A 27,641-nucleotide genomic window follows, 5' to 3' on the forward strand; every position below is an offset into this window, starting at 1 on the left:
GGTATAGTGCAAGGTCTTGAAATATTTTGTAGTAACAGACAGGCACTTCAATCTTGTTTGTATATGAATATTTAAATAGTTTTTCGTTGTTTTTACAGTTCAAACAAGCGAAATAAATAAACAAAACTATTTTGCAAATATTTAAATTACATTATGAGTGTGAGGTAATTAAATTAAATAAAGTTAAATCTCTACATTTATCACATGACATATAAATATAAGTACAAGTCTGGTAAAGGGTAATTTAATAGGAGATTCATTATTTGATTTAAAATGAAATATTTTTTTCTTATCAATCAGTTATTCTAATATTTTTATGAATAGATTAACATGTTATGTATAAACAAAATTAATCAAATCAAATAATAAATAATCGATAAGAAACAATCAAATACAAAAATCGGTTTATTAATCGCAAATGAACATAAAAATAAAGTAATTGTTTATTTCAGTCCTATATAAATTTCCAAATCAAATGTTAAAATTTTTATGATCACAATTTCCAAGAGTTACAGTTTTCTTACTTTACGTTAGTTAGTCATCAAAAATTGTTAATGAGTGCAAAAAACGCTTACATGTGCTTTAAAACTTATAAAATATATAACGATAAATTAAAATTAGACTACAAATAATTGTGAAACAGTTCACTGGACTACTTACAGCGTTTAACATACATTAATACTAATAATTCGATGTTAAGCCACGTTAGAAGAAACCGTACATGTGATACACATTGGTTTAAACTTAGTACATTTACACAGCCTATGACCAAGCAAAATTGCAATGCTATTTGTGGATAAATAAATCGTAAGAATTAATTTCATTACGCTTATGGTAACTCAGAGTATACATTGCTAGCTCCCAGGTTTTAAAACCACCTCCAATAATGGTTTTAAATCCAATGGATGATTATTTGAGGCTTCGTTTCATTTTTCGTAACAATTTATCTTTATCAATTTATGGGGAATCTTTGTTTACTACCGTTATTAGTTTATATTAGACATTTGAATATCATATCACATACGGATGACCTACCCTATAGCTATGACTCGCTGAAACGTTGGCGATTGCACAATTTGCGAAAGTTCAGTGTTAATATTTCATTCTAAATTTCAATCAGCCAGCGACTGTTTCTCAAATTAATGTCTCATATAGGCAGATCATCATATCTATGACGCAAAATTACCTACAGTTTAAGTATCTGTGTTTCATTTTCACATTTCTATGTACTGTGTATATGTTTGTGTGTTGCTTATTTTACAATTATATATCTTGTCCGTGATGATTCTTACAATGTTAAACATTTTAGCTGTTTTTATATTTCTTTTTGTTTTTTTTAAATATGTTCTTTTTTACATAATAGAATATATCTTTGTATTTCTAGTCAATCCTCATAAAAGCACCAGAGTCAATAAACTTTCGTCGTTGCCTTACTTAAAATAAATAATTATTTGGCACGTCAGTGCTAACACATGGTAATATTTTATTAAACTGTTGGTTTTTGGTTCCTTAGGCCTATGGTAGCTAATTCCAACTTAATTTTGACTTAAGATCATCGCAATTTATAAGGTCACATAGTCCATTCAATATTTATTTTACATATAACATGCAACACACTCTTTTCATATCTGGAGCGCCAATTCGAAAAAAAATCTATTTCCTACATAATAGTTCAAATGCTTTGGGATTCTTTTCAAGATAGTTCTGATAGCAGTAGGTATTTTTATTAAGAAGACGTGAAATAATTTTACATTGGTAACATGTGCCTTCTAATAAATGACCTTTCTCATACGGAGAAGCTATCAGAGTTTATGATGGTAATGCTATGTCTATCGATGTAGTGTACTTTTCATATTGTCAACCCATTACTGTCCTACTAGTGTGTGTTTCCACCATAGTTTAGACACCATTGAGAACTTCTTTTTCAAAAAAGTCTCAGGCGCAAAGTGTTATAACAAATGTTTTTTTAAAATTTACCTCGGCATAATTTTGATAATCAGACGAGTGTGTCTGGGATTTGAACATCAGCTTACTCTGATGCTGTATCCCGTAAGAATAAGTGGATAGGCACATTATTATTTACTATTACTATTATTTAGTAAAAATAAGTTCTTTAAGTAGTCATTATATTAAATTCTCATCTTTTAAAATATCATATGTCCGTATTTCTCTATATATCTCTGCTTATATCCTAAAGTTTGTACTTTGGTACAATATTTGAAAGGCACTGCGTAAACATTAAAGTAATGCTTTAATGAGCAACGAGGCTACGAACAATAACTTGTGTTTAATCAATTGTGATATCAAAGTATGCATAATTATTGTATAATACACTTACAATAGAGCTTAATTCGGTACGGTGATGTAAACATTGTAGATAAGTAATAGTCACGTGGCGATTATTGTTCCGCGGAATGTTTTAAATGTAATCTGTAATCTGGAGGAGTTAAGTACGAAACTAAATTAAAAGATAAAATTCACGCGTAACTCAAACCCAGCCTCACATTGCTCTTGTTATGGCGCTTCTCATACACTACTCGGTCGCTGGAGTATAACTTCTCTTGTATCGCGGCGAACGACTGACCCTTTGTTTCTGGTAATAAAATTAGTATAAATATCACACCGCCCACTGAGAGCGCACCGAAGCACCAGAAAGCCACGTAATTACCTAAATTGTCCGCGATCACTTGAAACAACTTTGTGACGGCGAAAGTCATTAGCGCTACAAATATTTGTATAACACACGTCGCTTTCGACTTAATGTTCGTCGGAAATATCTCCGAAGTAATAGCAAAAGGCACAGTGGCTAAACCTATCGTATACGAAAATATAAATATTGGTATAACAACAATAGGAATGAATTTTAAACCTACAACATATTCGCTATTTTCATACTTCATAAAGAAGTAAGCTCCTATAATGATGTTGGCGAGGCCAACGCCACAGGAAGACACTAATAACAGTGGTTTTCTTCCCAGCCTGTCAACAAGTTGAGAGGAAATCGCCGATGTTAATAATTGAACCGTGCCAAACAATATACACGACTCTTTTGCTCCCAGGCCACCCTCGGCAGCACCGAATATCTGTTGGGCATATGAAATAATAGCCGTGCTTCCACAGAATTGCTGAGTGAAGTATATGCCCATCAAAATAATTAGGCCTTTCTTGTTGCCACCAACGTAGTAGAGGTCTTTCCAACGGCTCTTTTCCTTCATATTCTCGTTGACCAAATGCGTCATACTATCTAATTCTTCTCTCATGTACTGCTTGCCCCGAAGTTTTTTCAACGATTGTTCAGCTTCGTTCGCCTGTCCAGACTTGAGGAAGTAGTAGGGAGACTCCGGCATGGCGCTGAAGGTCACCACGAACAGGATCGGTATGGCGATGTTGAAGCTCGCCAGTCCCAGCATTGACACGTACGGCCCGATACAATATTGTGACAGGATTCCGAACTGAAATTGAGAATATTAAACTTTTAAATTGGTTATGTTTTTCTGATGTTAATATCATTCTAGGCTAGGCATAGTAGGCTAGATTGTAATTAATATAAAGTACCTTATTACTCATTCGGTACATGCAAAAAAAATGTCATTCATCAAATTTCATTATCATTCAATTGCATAATATATTTATTTGTACTAATAATTAAGTAAAGGATATGTAGGTATTTGATATCAAAATGTAGGTAGGTACTTCAAAATTAATCTATTATCTATTTCCTAATTTTATAAAATTGATGTTAAAATATCATAAGAATATTTATTTCTATATTACTGTGCGATATCCTACTGATCTAGTAGACTTCATGTAGTACAAGAGCATTAAAAACGCGTTTCGTTTTAATTTGCTATGTAGTGAGTGTTAGGCGTAGGCAAATACCATAGTAATTATATGACACTTGTTTATTAATTGGAGATACTTATTTGATGCTATATTTTGAAACAGGCACACTGAGAAGAGAATACGATGTAGTTTAGGTATATCATGTCTTATAATATCCGTCCTTCAGTAGTTAATTTCAATCACTGGTAATGACAATTGTAGTGTGGAGCTAAGGCGGCCTAATATAAGATAGGTTTACGAAATTACGGTAATGTTAAGTTAGTTATAATAAAAACATCGTTCCATCAACACGCCTCTTTTAAACGAACGAGCCTGCAGCATCTCTACATGGCGACCGTGACGGGATAAATAATTATCTTGACGTTTAATTGTAAATTCCCACAATTAAGTATATCATAGATTTAGAAAAGGTCTTTAATAGAATTCTCACTAGTCCATTACGCGTCTCGATGTATAGAGGGTATGACCTATGTTTTATCGGATTTATCGCTTACAGCTCGGCCACGGACTCAGTGAGACAAGCGACACAGCAAGATAGTTTATTACAATTATGCGGTCTAAAATCTTCTGAAGAATTCTGTCTTACGAAATACCACTCAGTCGATCTGTTATCGCATTCCCATTGACTGGTCATTTGTTATTGCGGATCGCGCACCGTCGCCGCCTATAACTCGAGCAATTCGATGTGAGTCTGCGTTGCATGCTTCATATATTTCTATACATTTGTATCTAAAAATAGCCGCTACGTTCCTACAAGCTTAAGACAAATATAAAGAAATGTATGATCCATGTTACGTGGACGAGTGACAGAAGACAGCGGTGCGTGGTGAAAAACAAATGAAGGGCGATAAATAATCGCGCCGCTTGTCGCTAAGCCCTACACCGTTATATTTGCCCGGGCTGTTATATTTTGTCATTGCGGTTAGTTACTTAGCGCAACTGACAAATTGAATTACAAATAGACTGTTGAATTCATTCAGGTCTACAATCTACAGGTTACAGATTGCGGTTCCCCGCGACCTTAGTTTTTACTACTTAATAACTCTATGTTAGTGTTTGATAAAATATATTAAAATAAACTATTTCATGTGCCTATTCTTAATAAAACAGAAATTTACATTTATCGATCACGCAAGTAAATAAATGTAGGATGACTTTTATCAAGTTCATTTGGCAATACCTTCTGAATTTTTTGCTAATTTTATGCAATTAAAGATTTAAATGATTTTGCTCATTACTATTTAATTAGTATAACAATGATAAGACTATTACCAATATCAGGGTCATGGTACTGATTGTAAATATTAAACCGCATCGCTGTTTGACAAAATCGGCGCAGAATCATATTGTAGTGGCGATAATGTTTGAAAAACTAGCCCAAAATTAACCGCTATATCTGTCAAGTTACACTGTTTAGTGTTGTTGTGTTCTTTAAAGGGAGTGGTAGGGGAAAATACCTGTACAAGGCGATCCAAGTTAGTGCTCAGGGGTAGGAATGCATCTGTATGTTGTAACAATAGTAACCAGTATAGTTAGATTGACATAAGATATATCTACATAGTTAAGTATACATAATTACTTCTATTAAACGGTGTAACTATTGATAAGGCAACACTTGTCCTATAAAACAAGTATGTAACCTGAGTTAATGAATTTAGATAATAAATAATTACCGCTACATAAGTTACAACCTCAATCCTTTTACGATATAATGATGTTACCTTAAAATGCTATTCCTGTATATCATAATAAATATAGAGACATCAGGAAAAATTGTATAAACATGAATTACATTCTATATTAATCGTCCTACCCCAATAATGAATACTAAGCATACAAAACGGAACTTAATTAACAGAAATTAGTTATTTTTGATACTGGATATCTGAATTGAATTTTGTTCTTTATTTAACTTTATTGAACTACATAAGTGCCAAAAGCGGGTAGGGAGTTCTTTCATTCCCTTATTTTTAACCGACTTCAAAAAGGAGGTGGTTATCAATTCGGCCGGTATCTTTTTTTTTATCATGGGGACAGTATTGGCGAGATGGTGGTCACAGATAAGAAAACGATACGTAACAGGAAAATTGTTGTGATATAAATTCTGTTCAAAATATTTCAAAATCAAAGCAATAACATAAACATTTATTAGAAAGGAACAGTTAATGAGTAAATAATGTGTTTCCATAATACAACAGTGTTAATTTGTATCAGTGGTTTCGAGTTATTAGCTGACAAACAAACAGACAAAGGGACAGAAAATGTGTAAGTGCCACATACCTTGGACATCACAGTGATTAGCGTGGCCATCGCACCCCTGACTTCATTGGACGCGATTTCTCCAAGATACATCGGCGCCGCTGTGTAGGCGATGCCGTAGCCGATGCCGGAGATGAGACGGGCCGCGTAGATGGTCGGCACGTTAGCTGCCAGCATCACCAGGATCCAGCCGATGATGTACGGGATCGCTGCCAGGAGAAGCGTCTTCTTTGTGCCGATGCGGTCTGCGAGGTATGACGCTGGGATCGGGCTTACAGCTGGAAATTATAAATAGGTTTGTGTCATTTCACTGTTGAAGTAAGAATAATAAGCGCTAACTAACTTAGTATTAATACTCGTAGTTACACTTATACGAGGCGTTGTAAGTTAGTATGTATATGTAGTAACGCATTTGTAGGCCTATTAATTCTGTCTAATAACAACAGTGTAAAGCGCTGCTGTGTTCTGGTTTGGAGGGTATGGTATGGGAGACATAATTATATATATCTGAGGCTTTTCATTTTTGTCCTCAGGGATAGTAACACATCTGTGGCGGACCTCAGGGCCTATGTCTGCATGCTTGAAGCTACTTTTATATTATAAAAAGGGAAATTATGATGTGTAATATATAATCTTGTTGCCTTAAATAATAAAATAAGTCACGACGTCTTGTCATGACAATAATACTTGAACTTTTAAAACCTCTTATCTTCTTTATTTTCTTACGTTAAGTAATTAATGTCAACTCATTGCAATTTATTGGTCCCTTAATTACAAAATCTCATTCCGTTGCGTATTTAGTTATTTATTATGTTGTGACTACTGTATTTTTCGTCATACAATAATATAAAACGTCTTGTTCTAAAATTAAACCTTACCTTATAAAATGTTATTTTATATTAACAAATGCAAAGCACAATGCAAAGTGATCATAACAAAATAATGAAATGCACAAATTAAATCTGTATTCTCAGAATGAAATATGCTGAGATTCTTCCTACGTTAATTAATGTGCCACTTTCAGGTTTGCGTATTAATTTATAATAAAAGCAAACATTATAAATTCTTAGTATAAAGGGCTTCCTGTTAAATAACCTATTAACTGCTAAATCATTTCAATCTATGACCTGACAAACTTTATATGTTTCGATTACCTTAATACATTATTCTACTCTTTTTTATTTTATCCTACAGTTAGGTTAGCTTAAGTTAGTCGTCAATTTTATACGTCCTAATGATAAATCCAGGCTTGAAGTTTACATACAGTTTCGTGACCATTATGGATAACTTTCACGAATATTTTGCTGTCCTTAAAACAAGACGTAATTAATTTGTGACATCTGCCTTGGATGCAAAATTGCGGACCCTAGATTTCACAGCGTAGTTCACAGAAACTCATAGCTCTAGGCTATCATTGCTGTTTAGGGTTCCGCACCCAAAGGGTAAAAACGGAACCCTATTACTAAGACTTCGCTGTCTGTCCCTCGGTCACAGGGCTTTATCTCTGGAACCGTAATAGATAGACACTTGAATATTTACAGAAGATGCGTAATGGTGTCCGCTATAACAACAAATACTAAAACTAAAATAATGTTGAATATTGCAGGGGGTTTCCATACAACAAATCGGTATTTTTCGGCATTTATCGATCTAAATGTTAAAAAGTACTAGAAAGACAGTTGAAATTATTACAATCCGTTTACTACTATAACTGGTATTATAATAAATACAAATAAGAACAATAAAATATAATTTAATATGGTTATTTTACAAAAAAATAAGTAAAATATAATGAACATCTCTAGGTACGAGTAGGTACGGAAGCCTCCATGTGCGAGTTCGACACGTACTTGGCGCATTATTATTAAGCATTACCTGAGAACAATATCATGAGCGAGGCGATCCACGAGCTCTGGTCGGCAGTGGTCTGTATGGGCGAGTCTTTGGACAGCAGGATGGGCAGCGTGGGCGACGTCCAGCCCACCGTGGTGCCAGCCGCCGCCGTGATCAGCGTCGCTGGAAACGCAAATAAATCTCCTTTAAGTTTAGAGGAAATACCAAATCGCAAAAGTTTGTGTAATGCATTCCGCGTATTATTAAGGAAATATATACAAAAATACACATATTTACAGTTAAATCTTTATACCTAATGAATGTTTTATCTCAATGATTATTATTGTTGCATAAAAGTGTCAACTTAAAAAGTTATTTCATTTCTATCTTTATCTTCATTATTTTTTTAAACCTGGAATAAAAAAGGCCTTTTCTTTTTGTTGTAGGTATACCTATATGTAAATTATAGCCACTTTGGACTTAAGGCTGCAGTGGACTCATGTAGTAAACAATAAACAACAGTATATAACTAAATATAAATATATAATTACGTATCTATAATTAAAACAGGACTAAAATAATTATACTTTATAATACTCTTGTATACATTGTGTTTTGAGTTATATTTATTTGTATGTTGTACAACTTTTTTAATAAGCATTGGCGTAGCAAACGAGCTTAAAGACCATCTGATGGTAAGTGGTCTCTGCTGTCCATGGACATTTGTAACCAATTCCGTATAGAACAGTTCCACTTGAAGCCGATTATAGACGGCAACACACAGAAAACAATTAAAAACATGTATTTTATTGACACAGTTGTAATATCGCTGTACGCAATAGAACGGCATTAGGTACTTCACCGTCGCATAATAACGATTGAAAAACTGGTCACAGATAGAAAATAAAATAACTTATCAATGTAATATACTTACATTGTATAAGATTTAATAAACTTCGCATACTAGAGTCTTATCTTAAATAAAACTTTTATTATATAAAAACAATGTTGATGCAAAATGTTGTAGCGCTCCATATAATGTAATCATGGATAGTTTAATGAAATTATATAAGAGCATAATTTTATTTAATATGAAGTTATTATCTAAAAAGTTTACCGACTGCTAACCTCATAAAACTTTAAACTCAAACTAAATTAAATTGTTGCTTTAACGTATAGGTAGAGTGAAGCTCTTGGGTAGCTGAATCTTTTGTAGAGCTCTGGCACTTTCCTCTTATCACGCGTATTTCCCTGTAAACATCGTGACGTCTATTGAATATTATATATATAACCATGGCTTTTGTTGTTGCGGGATCACGGACAATGAGCATCAGTAAACGTTGTAAATAAATAGAGGAACAAAGATGCATGTGCATTCACTACTGTCTTCAGAGAACATAACTGTCGTGAAGCTACGGAGTAGGTACAATATAGGTATGAGTATATCAACAATTAGAAATTACAAGCAGGATTATTCTTTGCTATCCAAATACTGGAGACGGATTTTTAAATCGAGATCAGTTATTCCATTACGCGTAACAGTATGAAAGCCGACTGAGAAATTTAAATGTATTTTACATTTATTCTCAATATATTTTTACACCTTTTATTAATATCATCGATAATAATCAATCAGTTCTCGTGCAGTCGATGATATAAGTCGAGGTGGCTTTACCACAAATATTACTGGATCAGTTGCTATAATGTGTTGTACACATAACTTATATTTGTGAATAATTGTTGTGTGAGGGCGTGGTTTGTATTGATTTAAATCCACTTCGTTTATTTACTTTTTATGTAATACGAGTAGCAATCTTGCCAGCATATTTTAATAATAGTAATGTAAAAATGTTTTGAAAACTCGTATTAAGTGTACTTACTAACCATTTAACATTTGGGGACTGTTTGTGGTTCGCTAATTGAAACACAGTTTGTAGGCAACTAGATATTTAGATACAAATAAGAAATCGGTAATTTGTGGTGATGATGATATTGATAATCATCATTATACCACACCTGCATATGTATTATATTTATATTATTATATTTATATTCTTTAGGGTTTTCTTTACAATGTTTATATGTTTCTGGACAATACCGGAATGTACAATTGACATTGCTTTGACATTAATGACATTGCTAGATTGCACATCTTTATCTACCAATTAATCCCAAAATTAAGATTTTCAAATAGTTATGTACTTATTCAGAAGCGTCAAATTACGTGATTTACTCAATTTTTCGCATCAGTAAGCATTAATTTTCATCAAAGTGTTTTCATTATCAACAGCCAGTGTTTGTTAATTAAACTTAAGATATATCGCGTATTTACTACGCTTATACGCTAATAACCTATTCGTTTGACAAGTGGTATACAGGACATACTTGTATGCGATTAATATCGGGTGTATATGTAGTCATATATGTATTATCTCGTTAAATACTTACCGCATGTTACTCTTACAATTTAGAAGAATCCATCGAAAGTCAAGCCGTTTAGCTTGTAGGAGGTACCAGAAAATGAGACATACACTTGAAAACATTGCCCTCTACGATCAAGGAAATAAGTATTAAGATAACTAGAAAATATTGAACAGACCTCAATTTCCCGGTTTCTACCCTTTGTAATAAAGTGTTATATGTGAGGCTCGTCAAAGCATATCAAATGTGCCGAAGTTCATTGGATTTGTGGCGACTTCCCGCTACTCGACAAGAGATGGCGTCACGAGTATTCTGAATCACGCTATCGAAGTTTTCTGAATTTCTTGCATATATACAAGCTCCGAACTGAGACTGTTGGAGCACGGCCGCTCCCCGGGCATGATCACCTAGCCCGGCGGGAGATCTCCCTTTGCCAAAGATTCATTAGTAAAAAAGCTCCACCGTCCAATATTCATCTCCTACTCCATCGTTCCATAAATAGGTAATCAAATGAACCTCGTGGTGCTAAATTATTACAGGATAAATATACAATATACATGGTAAGTTTAAAATGGAAAGGGCAATTAGTAATTACTTAATTAGGCTGTTAGTAACGTCAAGTGAAGCTAATAAAAGCATGTTAAAAGCAGTAATAGCGCAATCGGCCTTTCGAGATCTACAATTGTAAGAAACCCAGGCATGCGCTCGTTTTAAACTCTTTCAAGAATTGGCCATGACCAATAACAAATATACAATATAGGTGTGTTGCAGAGACGCAAAACACCTCGTAAGTCCTTATAGTCTAGAATTACTTTCGTAACGCTGCCTTTGTTTGTAGTAGATTTAGCACTTATTAATTCATAACAATGCCTTCTAAGATATTAAATCCAATGATGTTTATGTCATTTACATAAATTTCGAACAACAAAGTATAGAAAGAATATTACATAAATATATTATTCCACTTAATTCAAACAGTGTTTCATCTTATAAGATTTATTTTAACTTAAAGACTGCCATGAACTAGGTAATTATAGATCATTTTACTTCGAAAATGTGAAGGGATTCTTCGTAAAGAGCAGAGAAACTAACTAAACTCAGTACCCTTAATATGAGTTTTTACCTTTGCTCAAAAACTTTCAACGTTTACGTATTCGCTCAAACAGCGCTCCCGCAGACCGTATCGGAACTAAAATTTCGCATTATGAGTTTTAAAAATATGAATAGTCAATTGTAACGACATTTAGTTTTACAAATATAATGCATTTATTTTTAATTGTTTCACTTAATTTCGATAGCGTTATAGTTCCACGGAGGCGCTGTATGAGCGAAAACGTAAACGTTGAACGTTTTCGAGCGAACGTAAAAACTTACACTTTCAATTACTACTTTTAACATGTTCAATCGTTACAAACACCGAGAATAGTAAACATGATTTTCCATTGCATTCTGCGTAATATAATAATAATGTCTAACAGCGGAGATAATGCGAGTGCAAATTAATTGCTTACATTAGCAATATTTACATTAATGATATGACATGATTAAGAAGAATTACACATCCTAAACATTACATAACCAAAACGTCATAATTGAGGGCGCGAAAGCAAATACATCAACTATGAACAATAATAATTTACCTCTACATGTTTCTCTTTTAGTAGAGTCCTGGATAACAGTGTTACGTAATTTTCTTACAAAACTATTATCTTTCTAAAATTTACTTTCATATTACTTAGATTAGCTTCCTCATGTAGATTGACATGTGGTAAAAATGTTTTTTTATTTTGGTATCATGAACGCATTGCTAGTGGCTACATCAGGAAGTAGACCTGTTAATGTAAGATCACTCTTTCAAAAATAAAAACAAATGTACTTCATCTTCGCAAATTCACATTTAAAAATAAACCATCGCACACGCAATTTCCAATATCCATATAATATAATAAATTAAAAAATCTGCGATTTGGATCAGTAGAGCACATTATTTGACATTTTTGTTCATCTAAATGATATGATTGCACAATAGAGTCATTTCTTACAAGGAGTCGTCACAATGACTACTGATTAAAAATAGAGATTTAAGATTAGAATACAATAAGATCATCGATATACCAAAATGAGCTGATAAAAAAATAATGAGATGAAACTCTTTTTGAACAATTCTCGTATTAATTGTTTCATTCTTAAGCACAAAAAAATATACACTGAATATTAACACATGAAATGTTAAAAAAATCAATGGATTGTACTCCGGGAGTGTCGGCAGAAGTGAAAACTTAAATATTAACGTCGTGCAGTTTTGATATTTTGGAATAGTTAGGGAATAATTTTGCGCGAATTGCTTTAATTTTATCAGTATAAAAGTACTATCATTTATGTGCTAAAATACAATATTCATTTATGGCGCTATCGTACACAAACATGACAGTCTTACAAATTTTCGATCAGGTCACGTGTCCTGACGCGAGTTGAAACATTTTTACTCATCACATCACATAACTAGTACATGCAATATACATTTGTACTATTCCTACTGTTTTAAAATTCTAAATTCAAAACCTATAATGCGCTTAACAAGTGGTAGGCCTTAACTCAAGACAACATGTATTTGTAAACGGAAGTGAAATGTTTCTACTCATACAGCTTCCGGTGCGACATACTCGTATAATCTTTTATTGACTTGTTTTATAAACTTGTATAGTGTAGTGACTCATCGGTAGTACTGCAAAACAATGTAATTATTGACCCCAAGGTGAGAATAAAATACCAGTTTTATAATATACAATGCATTTTTACCCACTGGGAGGGTAATGTTTTTCGAGCTTTTCGTATGTCTGTCTCATATTTTAGCTCACCCTACATGCCAAAAGACTAGACGGATTATAACATTTAATTCAAAATAAGTATAAAAATATGGTATTATTTCGTTAATACTGAATGTATTGCAGAAATAATACGATTTTTGGGATCAGTAGACATGTACGACGTACGTACATTATAGAAGGGATTTTCAAAATTTGCCATCAAGCCAATTGTGAGAGTGACCAAAGCTATATTATGTTTAAGCAGTTGGGTTTTTGTTTTTAAAATAATTTGTAATTTCACTACTACTAATATTACGTCATATTACTCTTAATATTAAGCAATATACGTTTTGTAATATGTTTACGTCATGTTAAGTGAGATTATTTATTTTTTTGGTCAAATATATGCTGATGTAATTTAAAAGATGTTCTTGTATTCCGTGAGTAGAATAGCGTAAATATTCGTACGGTACATAGACTTTATTTGGGCATAAATAGTGGAAGTTCCACTGCTTCTATAGGCTAATGTGGTGAATGTGCTAAATTTGTGTTAACCAGTTACGCGGTTCCCATATGGAAAATCCGTCTCACACATTATGAGTGAAGTGTTAAAATTATGGATGCTGGAAATTTATTCGACGATTTAGTCTACTTTTCGCTGGCTGCTTTAAGTTAGATACAGCGATAAAACGCTTCGCCTTGGATACGTGTGAGCTAGTTGCAACTGCTTTAAACGGACAATGCAACAAATGAACGCGAAAATTACTGCAGTATTCATGCAGTCACTTAAACGCACGTTTTCCAATAGTGCGACTTAACACTGCAAGTCTCCAAAACGTAACGCAGTGTCAACAAAATCGTCATAACGCCAATCGCCGGTGCCAAAAAAAACACATACAGCCGAATGTAGGTCCTCCTCCTTTTCGAAGTCGGTTAAAAATAGCTTGGGCCGTTATCGATAAAATCATATTCGAGCGCTACCTTAGATAATCCTGTTTCTCTGGGCCCCGTGACAAGAAAGTGTCACAACGCGCGGAATAAGCCTCGACCTACTTACGGACATGATCAGGATCGAGATAGCGTACCGTGCTCGTGGCCAGCGATGTTATCAGGAACTGAAACGTTTCTAGCGCTGAGAACTTTACATAAAGGACGACAAATATTATTACGGTTTTTGTGTTTTTGTGTAATGGGAGCAAAAACTAGCAGTAAAATAGGTGTTGAAGTGACATTTGTCGGAATTTGTATTCGTTTTTGTTAACGTATTTGCCCATACATTTCCAATCAGCGCCCCTAGCGGACTGTATCAGAACTGATCGGAAATGTATGGAAAATACGTAAACAAATACAAAAACAGTCATTTTTATAAAAACGTATAAACTCATACTAAGGGTAAAACATAAAGTAAACTGATAGTCCATGGATAGTATACCTAAGATTGATCCAGTGATCGATATCGGTATCAGTATTTTTTTTTATAATATAGGAGTAGCAGACGAGCATGCAGTCCACCCGATCGTAAGTGGCTACTGCCGCCCATGGACATCTGTAATCAACCCCAGATAAGATTAGATATTCCTATCTGAGGTCGGCAACTGATGCGCCGCTACCCCTGAGGACTAAGCTGTAACGCCTCGGAAAAGTCTGTCTCTCTTACCACACCCTTCAAACCGGAACACAGCAGCGCCTAACACTGCTGTTATTAGGTAGAAATAGGTGTGGCGGTGGTGCCGCCTGAGTCGAACCACAAAGGGTTCTACCACCTTCAGTATATATTGTCCCTGAAAACAAATTAGAACGCTTCGTATAATTGTTTCTCCTACATATCTCAACCTAGAACACTAGATTCACACTGTTACTCATATTATAGAACAAACATACTTGTAATGAACATAAGAGCAGAAATTTAATAAGTGTATTGTATGACATGCACAGTGTAGGTAAAGGTTAACTTGGAGTATTTGGCGTTGTTGCTATAAGGTAGAATGCAATTTAAGAACAAGTTTCGTTCATCACATCTTCCATACATATAATAATAATGAAAGTTCCGCGAGTTCTTACAATAAATATATTTGCACAGAATTTCTGTGACATGTGTGTGTGAGGTGTGTGTGAGCTTGGATAATTAAGAATAAGTAATTTTTGAAATTTCTTACTTTTTTAGAACTTTTTCTGTTTTTTAGTGTATTTAAAATCCCAAAAACAGCAAAACTACTGTATCAAATATCTTTGTATGAATGTTTCGCAATGCATCTTAAATTTCGATGGTCACATTAAAGTCTAAACTCTAAATGGTTTGCTGGCCTACGGGACACATTTTACAATATCCACGCGAACAAAGTCGCGGGCACAGTTCATGCATAATAATATGCTGTATTGTGAAAAATAACAAGAAGTATGGCAATGACATTCGACGAAAGCGATATTGCGTCGGCGTCAATCGGCAATAAGTTTAACACGTTAGCTGCGGAACGCGGCTTAAAACACCTCGTCCTTGTCTGGTCGTTATAGCGGTAAGAAAAAACTTTAACTTCTCTGTGGTGCGAGAGGCATAACTTCCGTCTGGTTCAGTGTAGGAGAGTGATAACTATATGTTTGTGATGTGCTACTGATTCCTAGTTCTATGGTACACCAACCTAATGTCGGGTTTGTTAGACCTCGTACCGCACTGAACAAATAATAATGCTAACACAGTGCGGAACGAGGTTGGGAACGCCTCGTTTCCCCACGCACCTCGTACCGCACCCCACGCTAGCTTCACGTGGTTAGTGTTGTGCAACGCAGTCGAGGCTGCGTAGCGACGAAGTAGGACCGCTGTCTTTATGTTGAAAATTATCATGTCGAAACGTTGCCGAAAAAAGTTGATCATGGAGGAAGATGAAGAAAAACCGGTTGAAAAATCTGAGCCAGAATCAGAATACAGGAAGATATTTCAAAAACAGGTAAGTCACAAATATACTCTGTCTAGGTGAAAGTCCAGTAGTGAGACTTGGCAGGCTAGGCGTATATCCGTATAGTAAGAAATTACATTATAGATAATTACGTTTCCTGTTATGGTTCAAACAAAAGTTAAGTAGCTACATTATTGATATAGGAAACGTAGGCAAAATCGTTACCGAGTATTCCGATTACTCCTTACCCTAATCTACTCGCTCCTACTTTTCAGAATCCACTGCAAAGAAAGCACATCATCTCGATAAGGGTCCAAAGAAGAAGAGATGTGTCGGATGCTACGAAAAACTCCGCACATTCTTGACATGTCGTGAGGCAGACAAAAAAACCAAAAAAAAAATCTCACGGAATGCACTGTTTGCAAAAAACCTTATTATCTGAAATGTTTCAATGAAAAACATCCATAACTTTTCCCCTTTTTGTATTCATTCTGTCCATAACGTTGATAAATAAAAACAATAAAATAAAATCGATATTTATTTTCCCATCACTAAATTATATGGAAACCTGCCATTTTTCAGTGCGGTCCGAGGTGCATTAGACCCACATTTTATTTTACCCATAGAATCTAAAGTAACGAATTTAACCAAGGGCGGCGGCAGTTTTAGGTTAATCAACTCATTGTTAATAATAATCAAGACAAAAGCCGTCGATTTTGTCTTATTTGGCGTCAAAAAAAGGATTTTAGTCTCCTTCGGGCGGTGGGATTTAACACGCCTCGTGCCGCCACAATGTCGGATATAGGACGAGGTTTAAAACAACTCGTAACGCAGTAATGGAAAGTACAGAAAAATCTGTGCCGCAGGGAACGTGTTAAAGGACCCGCATTACTATACATAATGTAAACATTCGCATTGACTTAATGGGCGACAGGATTGTGTCATGATAAGAAAACATTTACGACCTACTTGCTTCAATGGCATGTATGGATGACCGTAGCAAGACAGGTTACTGTATCGTGTACGGTTGGAAGGAAACAAAGTCACTTGTTTACGTTAACGAGTTTGCTAATAAACTAATTTATTAGGACGAATGAGTTAATAATCCGATTTGACTATTTAAATTGACATACTGCATATTAGTATGACAGGAACCAATAATTGTCTCATTAAATAGACAAAAAGAGCAGAACAGTGACCTGAAGAAGACGTCAGGAAATTGCTTGTTGAGATGATAAATTACTGGAATAAAAGGTATTTTGTCCAGTTGTGTGTACCACAATTCACTAAACATTCATACATTTTATCGATTATGTTACATTTCATTTACGAACTTTGAATTAAGGTACTTAGAACATTTTTATACACGCAAATTTTGTGCCGACCGTATTGAGAATGTGTGCTAATTGGTAGGATAAATCAAGTTATAGCTGACTTGATTTACTTACGTATGGGACGAACCGTACTGTGGTATTAATCATTGATCATACAATGGTTATCATTGTACGTTAAATTTAATGGGTAGATACCTACTCTCCATGTTCCTCCCAATCCTGAACATAAAATCATGTTTTATATAGTGCGTTTAAGGAAAACGAAAACATATCCGGATATTGATATACAAATATTTACAAGTAGGTATGTTTAAAGTCGCAGTGTATAGTTAACACTGCTGTTATTATATAGGAATAGGTGCGGGCGGTGGTGCCGCTGGAGTCGAACCTCAGAGGGTTCTACCACCTTCAAAACTAAGAATTTCTGTACGGAAATAATAAATAATGCCGGTAGTGACTTTGTAACAGTAATACGATAACTTTGTAACATTTTGATAAAAGATAACAAAACGTGTCTGGATATTGAACTGTTTGATATCAGGAATATAATACCATTACCTACTACTTACTTTCTCATTGTGGTTCCGGTTGAGTAGTGTTGTGTCTTTATTTGAGTACTGTCTCCGTTAATGAAAACGCAAGCAATATAACGTGTAACGTAGGTACTTTATAAACGAAGCGTTTCGATCTTCAGAAAGTGAATGAATGATAAATTCTCTAGTGATATCAGCACCTATTTCTACCTTATAAAAGTCAAGTGAAGCACTGCTGTTGTAATAAACACTGGAACGGTAGATACACTTTCGTACATAAGGCCTTCAACTGAGTTTCCACGGTTAATAATAGATCAGGGACTAACTCTAGCTAAGACAAAATTATTTTGAGTGATAGTGGTCGCTTATGTAGGTAATTTTCACTTACATACTTTCATAAAAATACGCATATTTTACTGTAGCGTTTCATTTTCGAATAACTATAATAACAATGCGTATTGTATGACAAAGGCTCTATAAATATTCCTAAATATTAGAAGACAATATTTTTATTCAATAAAAACAGTTAGAGATAAAAGATGAAAAGCCAAAAATTCAATATAATTTCTTAGTTTAAAAGTTGGCAGTAAATTTATTCAAATTATATCTTTACTGATAAAACAATGAATACTATTGATTCACCAACGAAGCGTAACTCACAAGTACGTACCATGTCCAATGAATTTATATTATAATTAATAGCATGAAATTTAGATTCAGACCGAGACCGAAATACATACCTATTGTACGAAATAGCCTGAAAACTATTATTTTGCAAACAAGTTTCTTAAATAACCACTTTAGAAACACAAATTTGGTAAATAATATTTTACTTTTATATTATTATAATACTAATAATAAAATAATTTGAATAGATTTCTAACACTACGAGTATGTTTGCAATAAATATAAATGACAATAATGGTCTCAAAGGGGAATAGGGCTTGTGCAATCAGGGTTCCGTAAAAGTAAAGGTTCCGATCACTCAGTATGTAGCTAGCGAGCATGGAGTCGGTACATGTGGTTGAAGTCTCTGCCGCATATCCAGATCTGTAACCAACTTCATATAAAGGAAAAATTATTCCTGAAAGCGATAACAGATGCGTTGGCCACTGTTGAGGACTAAGATGGTCTGCCGGCATCCAAACACGTAAGAATACACGACAGAAAAGTGTGTGACGGTGGTACCTACCTCCCCATTTGAACTATGCTGTTTCTACCACTTTTCAATATATGTATAATTGTATAGGATTAAAACTATTATCAGACATTTATGTATTCACCACTGTTATCAGACATTAAGCATAATATGTATTCTTTTAATATAGACCAGCAAACAGAATGTCGGATAAAAACGGCACCTTTTTATAAGCAAACGCATCACTACATATCCTGGGAAAATTGGATTCGGTTACGGATTTTATAAAGCAAATATTGCACCTCACTACACACTTCAGGACTGAACACTAGCGCTTAACACTGTTCTTAGGCAGAAATAAGCGTGGCAGTGATATCTTCGGAGTTTCATTACATAGAGACCTCATAATTTAAACTAAAACCTTTGAACTTTTCACTGATTACGGGTCTTTTGTTCAAAACACCTTTTAAGTCAAAACATAATAGCGCTTGAATTGCTGGTAAAAACAGAAATACGCGTGGCAGCATTGCCTCCGAATTTAAGAGGCGTTCCATCATCGTCAATTTTTTTTATTATGAGACAAATTCTCAAGAAAATACAGTACATATCCATAGTGTACCGGTACTATTCCATCGATTACATTACCATTGACGTCTACGAGCTCCAATTGTTTGCTCTGTTTGCTCCAATAAATCGTGTTCTGCTACATTTCACTTGTCATGTGTCAAATGTGACTGGTCTAGAGTCTAGTCGCGGTAATAATACTATCATTCATTTATTAATGCTTAGTTCTAACCATGACATAGAATTTTTATGTGTTCTAGACATTTTATCATTAATCGTTGTTCGCGCCCCACATTTTTAGTGGCATTGACAGAAAAATGAAATTGAACTGGAGACTATCTGAGCCGCTTATTAGCATGATAACCATTGTGTTACGCAGGTTATCAAAAAATAAATATTTGTTTTTTATTCTTAATACGCGTATTTTTACAACGTGTCTGGAAACTTAAAAAAATATATAACGATAATTACAGTGAGATCATTTATTACAATTTATAAGACGGACCTTATCATTTGCAATTGATATCTTTATCTGGGATGAAAACAAAAACTTAGTCTAAAAATAAAGTTAGAAACCTGCAAAGAATGTCGTACGTATAACATGATATCATCAGACCCTCGTCCAGATCACAATCTGTACTACAATGAGGCTGAAAACTTAAAGAAAAAATAAGGTATCGAGGAATTGGCAGCTTATGCTCTAAGATTGCTGGTTGCAGCATCAGGTCAAGGTCATTGGATTTGCTTAGGTGCTTATCAAATTTAAGTACGATTAGTCACGTGAATTCATTCATCCATTGTATGAATAAAATCCCAACATTAACTTGAAAAACAGCTGATATTTTTATATTCGATTTTTTTTGTAGATTTTAGAATAAGTATTAATAAGACCTTATCGTGAGTTAAATAATTATATTAAATGTTTACTTAATAGCCGCAAGTTGTTTGAAGATAATTATAATATTTAATTAATAAATCCATGCGATCATGGGAATAATGCGCATTTGAAACAGTAGCTGAATCTGTTAAAATATTTCTTAGGAACCAATTCATCAATTCTACCCATATTGATGCCATAGGAGCATTTCTCTAACTCTGCCCGCGTTAAGAGGTATTCAATTACGACGACCTATTACGAAGACGCCACTACACCCCTTGACCCTTGCAGCGATGTAAAGACCGCATCTAATCAGCTTGGAATGTCTTGTTGAAGAATGCGACTCGTGAGGGACCGCACCGCCGTGACAATAAGACATACGATTCGTTTTATATTAGCTTCGTTCTTCAATTCCTTTTGCTAGAAATCAAATCGAGATCTACTGATTTCCGATGCCCATTAACCGGAATACCGCAAGTTTAAAAGTAAAGTAACATTTTAATTTGATCAAAAAGGTGTTATGTGACTAAATATGTATTAAATCACATAATTGACAGTGGTTTTCTGCTTCAATCGATTCGCTAATTTCTTATCATTAACGACAATTGCTTCTAACACGAATTTAGTTTTAAAATAATGCACTTATTTAGTTGGCCTTCTACTAATATTCTACTTTAATATGAACAGTTATTATGATTATATTTTTATTACTCCAATGGGTCATAACTTTGTAGGCATGATTGTTAATGTAGACATGTAATCGAAACAAGTGAGGTTGTTGAACCCGTCATCAAATCTTTAACATATAATTGAACACAGTAGTGATCTTTGAGCTGAGAACATTTATCGAAAGGGGCCAAATAAAAATATGCATTTCACCTTATTTTTAAAGGTTATTTAAGTGTTAGTGCCAAAACAATTTAAATACAACGGTGAAGGCCAATCTAGACGTATTAACGGTGTAGTTTACCATAATATTTTCAAAAGTGTGAATATGAAATTAATTAATTTGCACTTCATAACCATGGTATAGTATGGTCTTAATAATCCCATTTGAGAGTGCACTTGAACATAGAAGTAATAGGTTAATGATAAAACGTTAACACGTAGATGTGTTAGGACAGATAGCAACGTCAAGTTGTCAGAAATTCTGACAGCGTGAGGCATAACGTGCCTCGTGATCATCTTGGTGGTCATCGGATACGACACTTATTAGTCACTTCGAACAATATTATATTTCCAAAGATAAGTTAGGAACCGCTTATTATTCTTATTATTATGAGAGATTTGAATTCGAATTTAATGTACCGTTTGTAGCATTGGTTGATAGGGACAAATTTTCAGGTGATCAAATTGGTCGTTTTTGTGTAATCACTTTACTGGATTCACTACCTAAGTTACAGAGATGTTTAACTCTAATTAAGACATTTCTGCAATTTGTCGTTGAAACTATGGGGCACTAGCGATTTGATGCTACGAGTAGATTAATCTTTTAACGACTTTAATCGTTTGATAGAGTCAACGAATGTCCAGAGAGCTGGCTCTTATCTCAGTCAGTCATCTTAGTGAATTACTCAAAACAGGTGATATTGCCAAGATCTTAAGAACTGGCGATGGCAACTAGGATGCAGATCTGCAGATTAGCTCATCTTATAATTTCAAAGAAGCCCCGTAGTCTTTACTAAGTTTAAATTGATTATAATGTATCATTTATTTTTTTATTACATAGTACATACGGAAACGCTTATAAAATTATCACTGCCACTCATGCAAATAATTTATAGATAATAATAGGACTTACGGTCAGTTCTTTGTTGATAAAAATGCTTCAATTCGAAGATTAGGTGATCAAAGCGTGACAAAAAAGATAAATAAATTGTTCTAACCTTTTTATTTCACCTTTCATGACCAGGTACGGATATTTGCAAATAATTTGTAATATATAATATTTGTTGAATAAGAATTACTATCATTTTTTTGTTGATAAAATTGCTTCAATTTGAAGATTAGGTGATCAAAGCGTGATAGATAAACTGTTTTTCATGTCTAACATTTTTATTTCACCTTTCATGACCAGGCAACGCGAGGAATGTTTTTTAAGGATATAATTCCTATTTCTTGTTATTATCGGCGACTTAAGTAAGTAGGTCATTTGTAATACCATCAATGTCATAGTGTTCTTATCGTTGGCAGAAGTAACGGATAAAATATTTTCTATTTTTACGTAACTTAGCTAAATCTAATATGGAAATAAGTAGATCTTGTGAAAATTAATAAGTTTATTTACCTACATATATTAAAATAAGATATTTCAAAGCTAGTAGCACCTCGTAGCTTTGTGGCTACGATAGGTATATAAAAACCAATATGAAAAATTCTGTTGCGGTACCAAAAAAAAAATCGCTCATCCTTCAAACATTAAAGATGTGAATTTCGATGAGTAAATTTTGTGTATTTACTTTAAAAATACATTTATAATGTTCGTTGCAATCATAGATTAGTAAAGATTACTCATTCCTAACAAGAAAATGTACCCAGTATTGAGAATTGAAATAGTTGCGTAGAAAAGTTTGTGCCACGTCTCCGTGGTAAAATGTCCCTAAAATATTTGAAATAATTATTTATTTATTATTGCGTTATTTACACGCAGTATTAGTTATTTACTCGTAAATTTTCTCTAAAAATGTTTTTATTTGTCACGAATTAAAAAAAAACTTCAAGGCGGCGAAATAACTTTACTAATCTATGGTTGCAATATTAATTCTATTCTTTTTTGACGCACGTATGGCATATCGATATACAAGTTGCATATCATTCTTTTATTACAACGGTAGCAACGACGCCCGAACTCTGCAAATCTGAATTGGTGATATGAACTCTTCGAATCCATGTTTCATATTCATGAACTACCCAATATTTTGCAAGCCGATTTTTATACTACTTTGTTTCATGATAAGCAGTGTCGTTGTTAAGAGTTTGGCTTGACAACTGCCAGGGGAGCAGTTTCTGTCCCTGTAGTTCCGGGACTAGAACAGGGCTACGGTATCCCATGCCTGTCGTAAGAGGCGACTAAAGGGGGTTTCCGGGGTTGCGGGTGGCAAGAGTGGGAGCTCGAACCGCCCGGCCAACGACCAAGAATCCCACATAATCCCGTGTCGCTTCCACGGCATTGGTTACCTTTTGAAGGTTTCCCCCTCGTAAAAGAAGGGAGCAGTTTAAGGGAGCGCATTTTGCCGATCCACAAACAAAAAAATAAACTATATAATCTATATTCCAATGAACCGGAGAAAAAAGGTCAATACGACAAAAAGGCACAGTGTACCGTGACGGTGAAACTAGTAGATAGTTCTATTAGTAGATATGTTGTTTTAAACAAATACAAAACAACTCTCTACAATTTGTACCAATGGATGCACTATACTATAATTTTATTATTTTGACCCTTAAAAATATTTTATTATTATAATTATTATAATCACAATTAGGTAGGTGAATAATGCCAATTAAAAGGCTGTTTACCTGTTTTTATGAACTTAAGTTATCTTTTCTACGATAATTATATTAATTAACAATGCTTTATTTAACTATATCATATGAAAGTACCATAATTGTTAAGAGTTGCTTTTTTACTAATATAAACGTTATAAGGAGTTCATTTCTTTTATAATGCGGTGGGTAGCAAATGAGCATGCAGGCCACATCGTGGCAAGTGGCCACTGCCATTCTGGACCATGGACATCTATAACCAATCCGGTATAATAATATGATTGGCGTCCTAATTGAGGTCAGTCACAGATGCGTTCCTAAACCTGAAGGAATAAGTTGGAATGCCTCGTATAAATGGTAGAGCCATAACCTAACCTAACCTAACCACAACGATTAAACCAGAACAAACAGCGTTTAACGCTATTATAAGGTAGATATTAGTGTATTTAAAGCAACACATCGATAACCCTCCTAAGATAAGTTCATTATTTAAGTTTGTGAATTATCCGTCGGTCAACGGTCGGTGATCACTTAATACCAAGCAAGCAACAACTAAACAAGGGCTAAACTAAACTTAGCTAAACTTAGCAAGGGCTAAACTTTTTGGTCTGTGTCTATATTTAAGCCTGCTACCTGACAGCGATTACCTGGAAAGTTTTAACGGATATCTTTTAGGCAAGCGCTACACAGACCTTATTTGACTAACGACTAAATTATCTGACGAGATGAGATCATTGTCAAAAATATTGCTGTAACTACCAACATTTAATAAAAAATGTTTGAGAATTACTTTAACGCAAATAAAGATCGGTAACCAAGGATTAATTCGTTACATTGTGAAATGAGTACCTCGGAAGTGCTATCAGAGATTGGTAAGCAACAGATAGTGAGTGTTATGGTACGTTATATTTACTCCGATATGATAATGTAGTAACGATAAGGAAAATTATCTCAAGCTTTCACGTGGTACTGTGACCTACATCTGTATAGATATATATAAAACACTAAAGTACGTAATATTTAACTTTATAATTATGCTTTTAACGGATTACATATATCGTAAAAAATATACGTTTTCGACAATCGTATCCCGCGGGCTGTGTGCCATAGATACCCACAAACATCAAACAAATATTCTGAATCCAAAGAAAAATCTAAATTCAAATCATACGAATATTTGCTTAGCCAAGAATCGAAGCTGGAACTCTCTCTGTCAGACCAATGCGATAACTGCTCTACCAGAGAGATCTAATATAAAAACATACAATTTTTTTTCAAATTCCTTTTGAAACTACACCAACGGATTATTTTTCTTCTTCTCGAAACTGATTTTGAAGTTATACTTCTTTTGGTGCAATGAAAATCAGATTAGACTGAGTGCTTTCGGCATTTCATAACAGATGGCGTAAGACGTTGTAAATTTTAATTTTTTAAACTTACATGTTTTTAAATACCTCTTTCTGTCATTATATTTTTATGATGGGTATTGAGTCTTTAATATTTATAAAATTAACTGTTTCCATATTTTTTAAGTCAAATATGTTTGTGGAAGTGTTACAAATTTTATTATAAGAGATGGCGTAACAAGTATTATGAATTACATGTATCTATGTATGCAATCGATTGTAAATGATAAAAAATAAATTAAGTTATTGCAGCAATTTTAAATTCAAACATTTAAAATGCAAGTTTATTGTAAAGTTCCTTCTTATTTTATTAATTACACCAAAGAAGTATTATATCGTACGTGCGTATAAAAGTTCGCTTTTTTCAATCATTTTTTTGTTTTTGATAATACCGGCGTCACGAAGCCAACGCCGGTGTTATAAGTAGGTAAATCATCCATTTAAAATTCACAAGGCTTACTTGTTTCGATATCAGGCTAACTTAGATATGTACGAATAGAAATAGAAAATTGATATTTCCGTTAGTTCTGCCAACGATAACAACACTATGACATTGATGGTAGTACAAATAACCTACTTAAGTCGGCGATTATCGCAAGAGAGGACAGGAATTATATCCTCCGACAAATTACCTCATGCAGCCATTTCCAGGTTAGAAAGTAAAATTAATATGTTAGAAATTAAAAAACCTATTGGAAATAAAATAAACAAAAATTAACTATACATAACTAAAAATTGAACTATTGTTTTTTGTGAAGAACAAATCTTTAAACGGAATTAATTTTCTAAATACAAGATGACGCTCTTACGCTTTACAGTGACATAGACATTTTTGTCTCGGTGGTATCGGTGGTATCTGTATAAGAATCGACTGCAAATTGATTTCAATGTCAATTCTTAAGCAGATATCCCAGATACCAATGTAGTGCGGAAAGCATGTATTTATAAAAGTTTATATCATCAATTCTGGTTGCAAATCGTGTGTCGTTGCTACCGGTGATAAACAATGACATATAACTTGTATGTTATCACTAAGCCTTGCATTACTCAATAGAGAATATGATTTACATTGAAATCCGACTAAATATATTGTAAAAATATTACTTGAATTACTTGAATATTACTTGAGTTAGTTTTAACAAAAAATAAAATTTTAAATTAACTTAATTGTAAATAATTTGTACATTTTTTTAGTAAATGCTTGCAAAGTTATTTCGTATGTGTACATTTATCTTAATTAAAATAGATAGTAACATGCGACAACTTAAGCGAACTGTGTAATAAATTAAATTCCCGACAACAATTTGGTTGTACACCGTCTGCTACAGTGGTAATTGACTACGGCATTAGTTTCTATTACAGACCTTGTTATGTACGTAACTTCTCACAAATGGTTCAACAAAGTTTGCATAGAAATTAGTAAGCGATTACCGGTACGCGCGGAACAAAAATAAGCCAAAATCAAGGTTAAAGATTTCACAATATTACATACAAATGCACCAGACTTTACAAGTCACTGAAACAATGATTTGCAGTCAAAATTTGTCCTGACTCGGGATTAGTCCGAGTCAAATATAGTGTATTTAAACAAAATATACCTTGGTATTGTCATAAGTTACACTCATGTTTACAGAAGCTCGCTGAATGTACATTGTAGTATTGTACAGTGTTGCCCGCGAACGCTCGCACGAAAGCACAATTTAATAACGAAAAAGATTTACAAACAAAACATAAATGAAACTAACCACTGAGTGCTGCCACATATTCTCTCCACTTGCGTCTGATGCACATTTTTTATTTTCACAGAGTATTTTGTAATAAACATTTATGTACGGTTTGCACCGGCGGCTTAGTGCATGTGGGCGTACACTGGCGGATTATGTGATGTTTTGGAACGGAACGTGCCGTGTATCTAATATTAGCTGGCCACGTGTGGTCCGCGATTCGCCGCGAGCGTGAATGGTGTTATTTCTCTTGATACAGTATTCCAGTTTTGTTGACGGTTTCAGCTGTCAAACAGTGTCAACGCGCGCGACGTTTGTTCGCCAGTCGTCCGCGCCGGGGCGCTGCCGGCATGATTGTGGTGTGTTACCTTCCCGCTACTTCAGATAAAGCGACTCTTTTATTTACATTATCGTTCGTTGCGTTAAGGTCGTTGAGACTGATAACGTCATAACTTGTTCTGATTCAACGCACGCTGATCGTCGCATCGTCATATTGGCGATACTCCCTTGCAATTCTGTATACTT

At 34.2% G+C, this 27,641-nt stretch overlaps 1 protein-coding gene across 1 annotated transcript; it reads right to left on the reverse strand.

The window, feature by feature from the left end:
- Window positions 1–1,882: 1,882 nt before the first annotated feature.
- On the reverse strand, window positions 1,883–27,641 carry LOC140754256 (facilitated trehalose transporter Tret1). Its single transcript, XM_073089225.1, has 4 exons — window positions 27,138–27,641; window positions 7,978–8,118; window positions 6,124–6,380; window positions 1,883–3,452 (listed from the first exon to the last, which is right to left on the reverse strand). Exons 1-4 carry the CDS (start codon window positions 27,181–27,183, stop codon window positions 2,478–2,480), a joined length of 1,419 nt encoding a protein of 472 aa, XP_072945326.1. The 5' UTR covers window positions 27,184–27,641; the 3' UTR covers window positions 1,883–2,477.

The sequence above is a fragment of the Epargyreus clarus genome, unplaced genomic scaffold, assembly GCF_041222505.1.
Source record: "Epargyreus clarus isolate Ecla_fem2 unplaced genomic scaffold, WU_Ecla_fem_2.2 ptg000003l, whole genome shotgun sequence".
Lineage (NCBI taxonomy): Eukaryota > Metazoa > Arthropoda > Insecta > Lepidoptera > Hesperiidae > Epargyreus > Epargyreus clarus.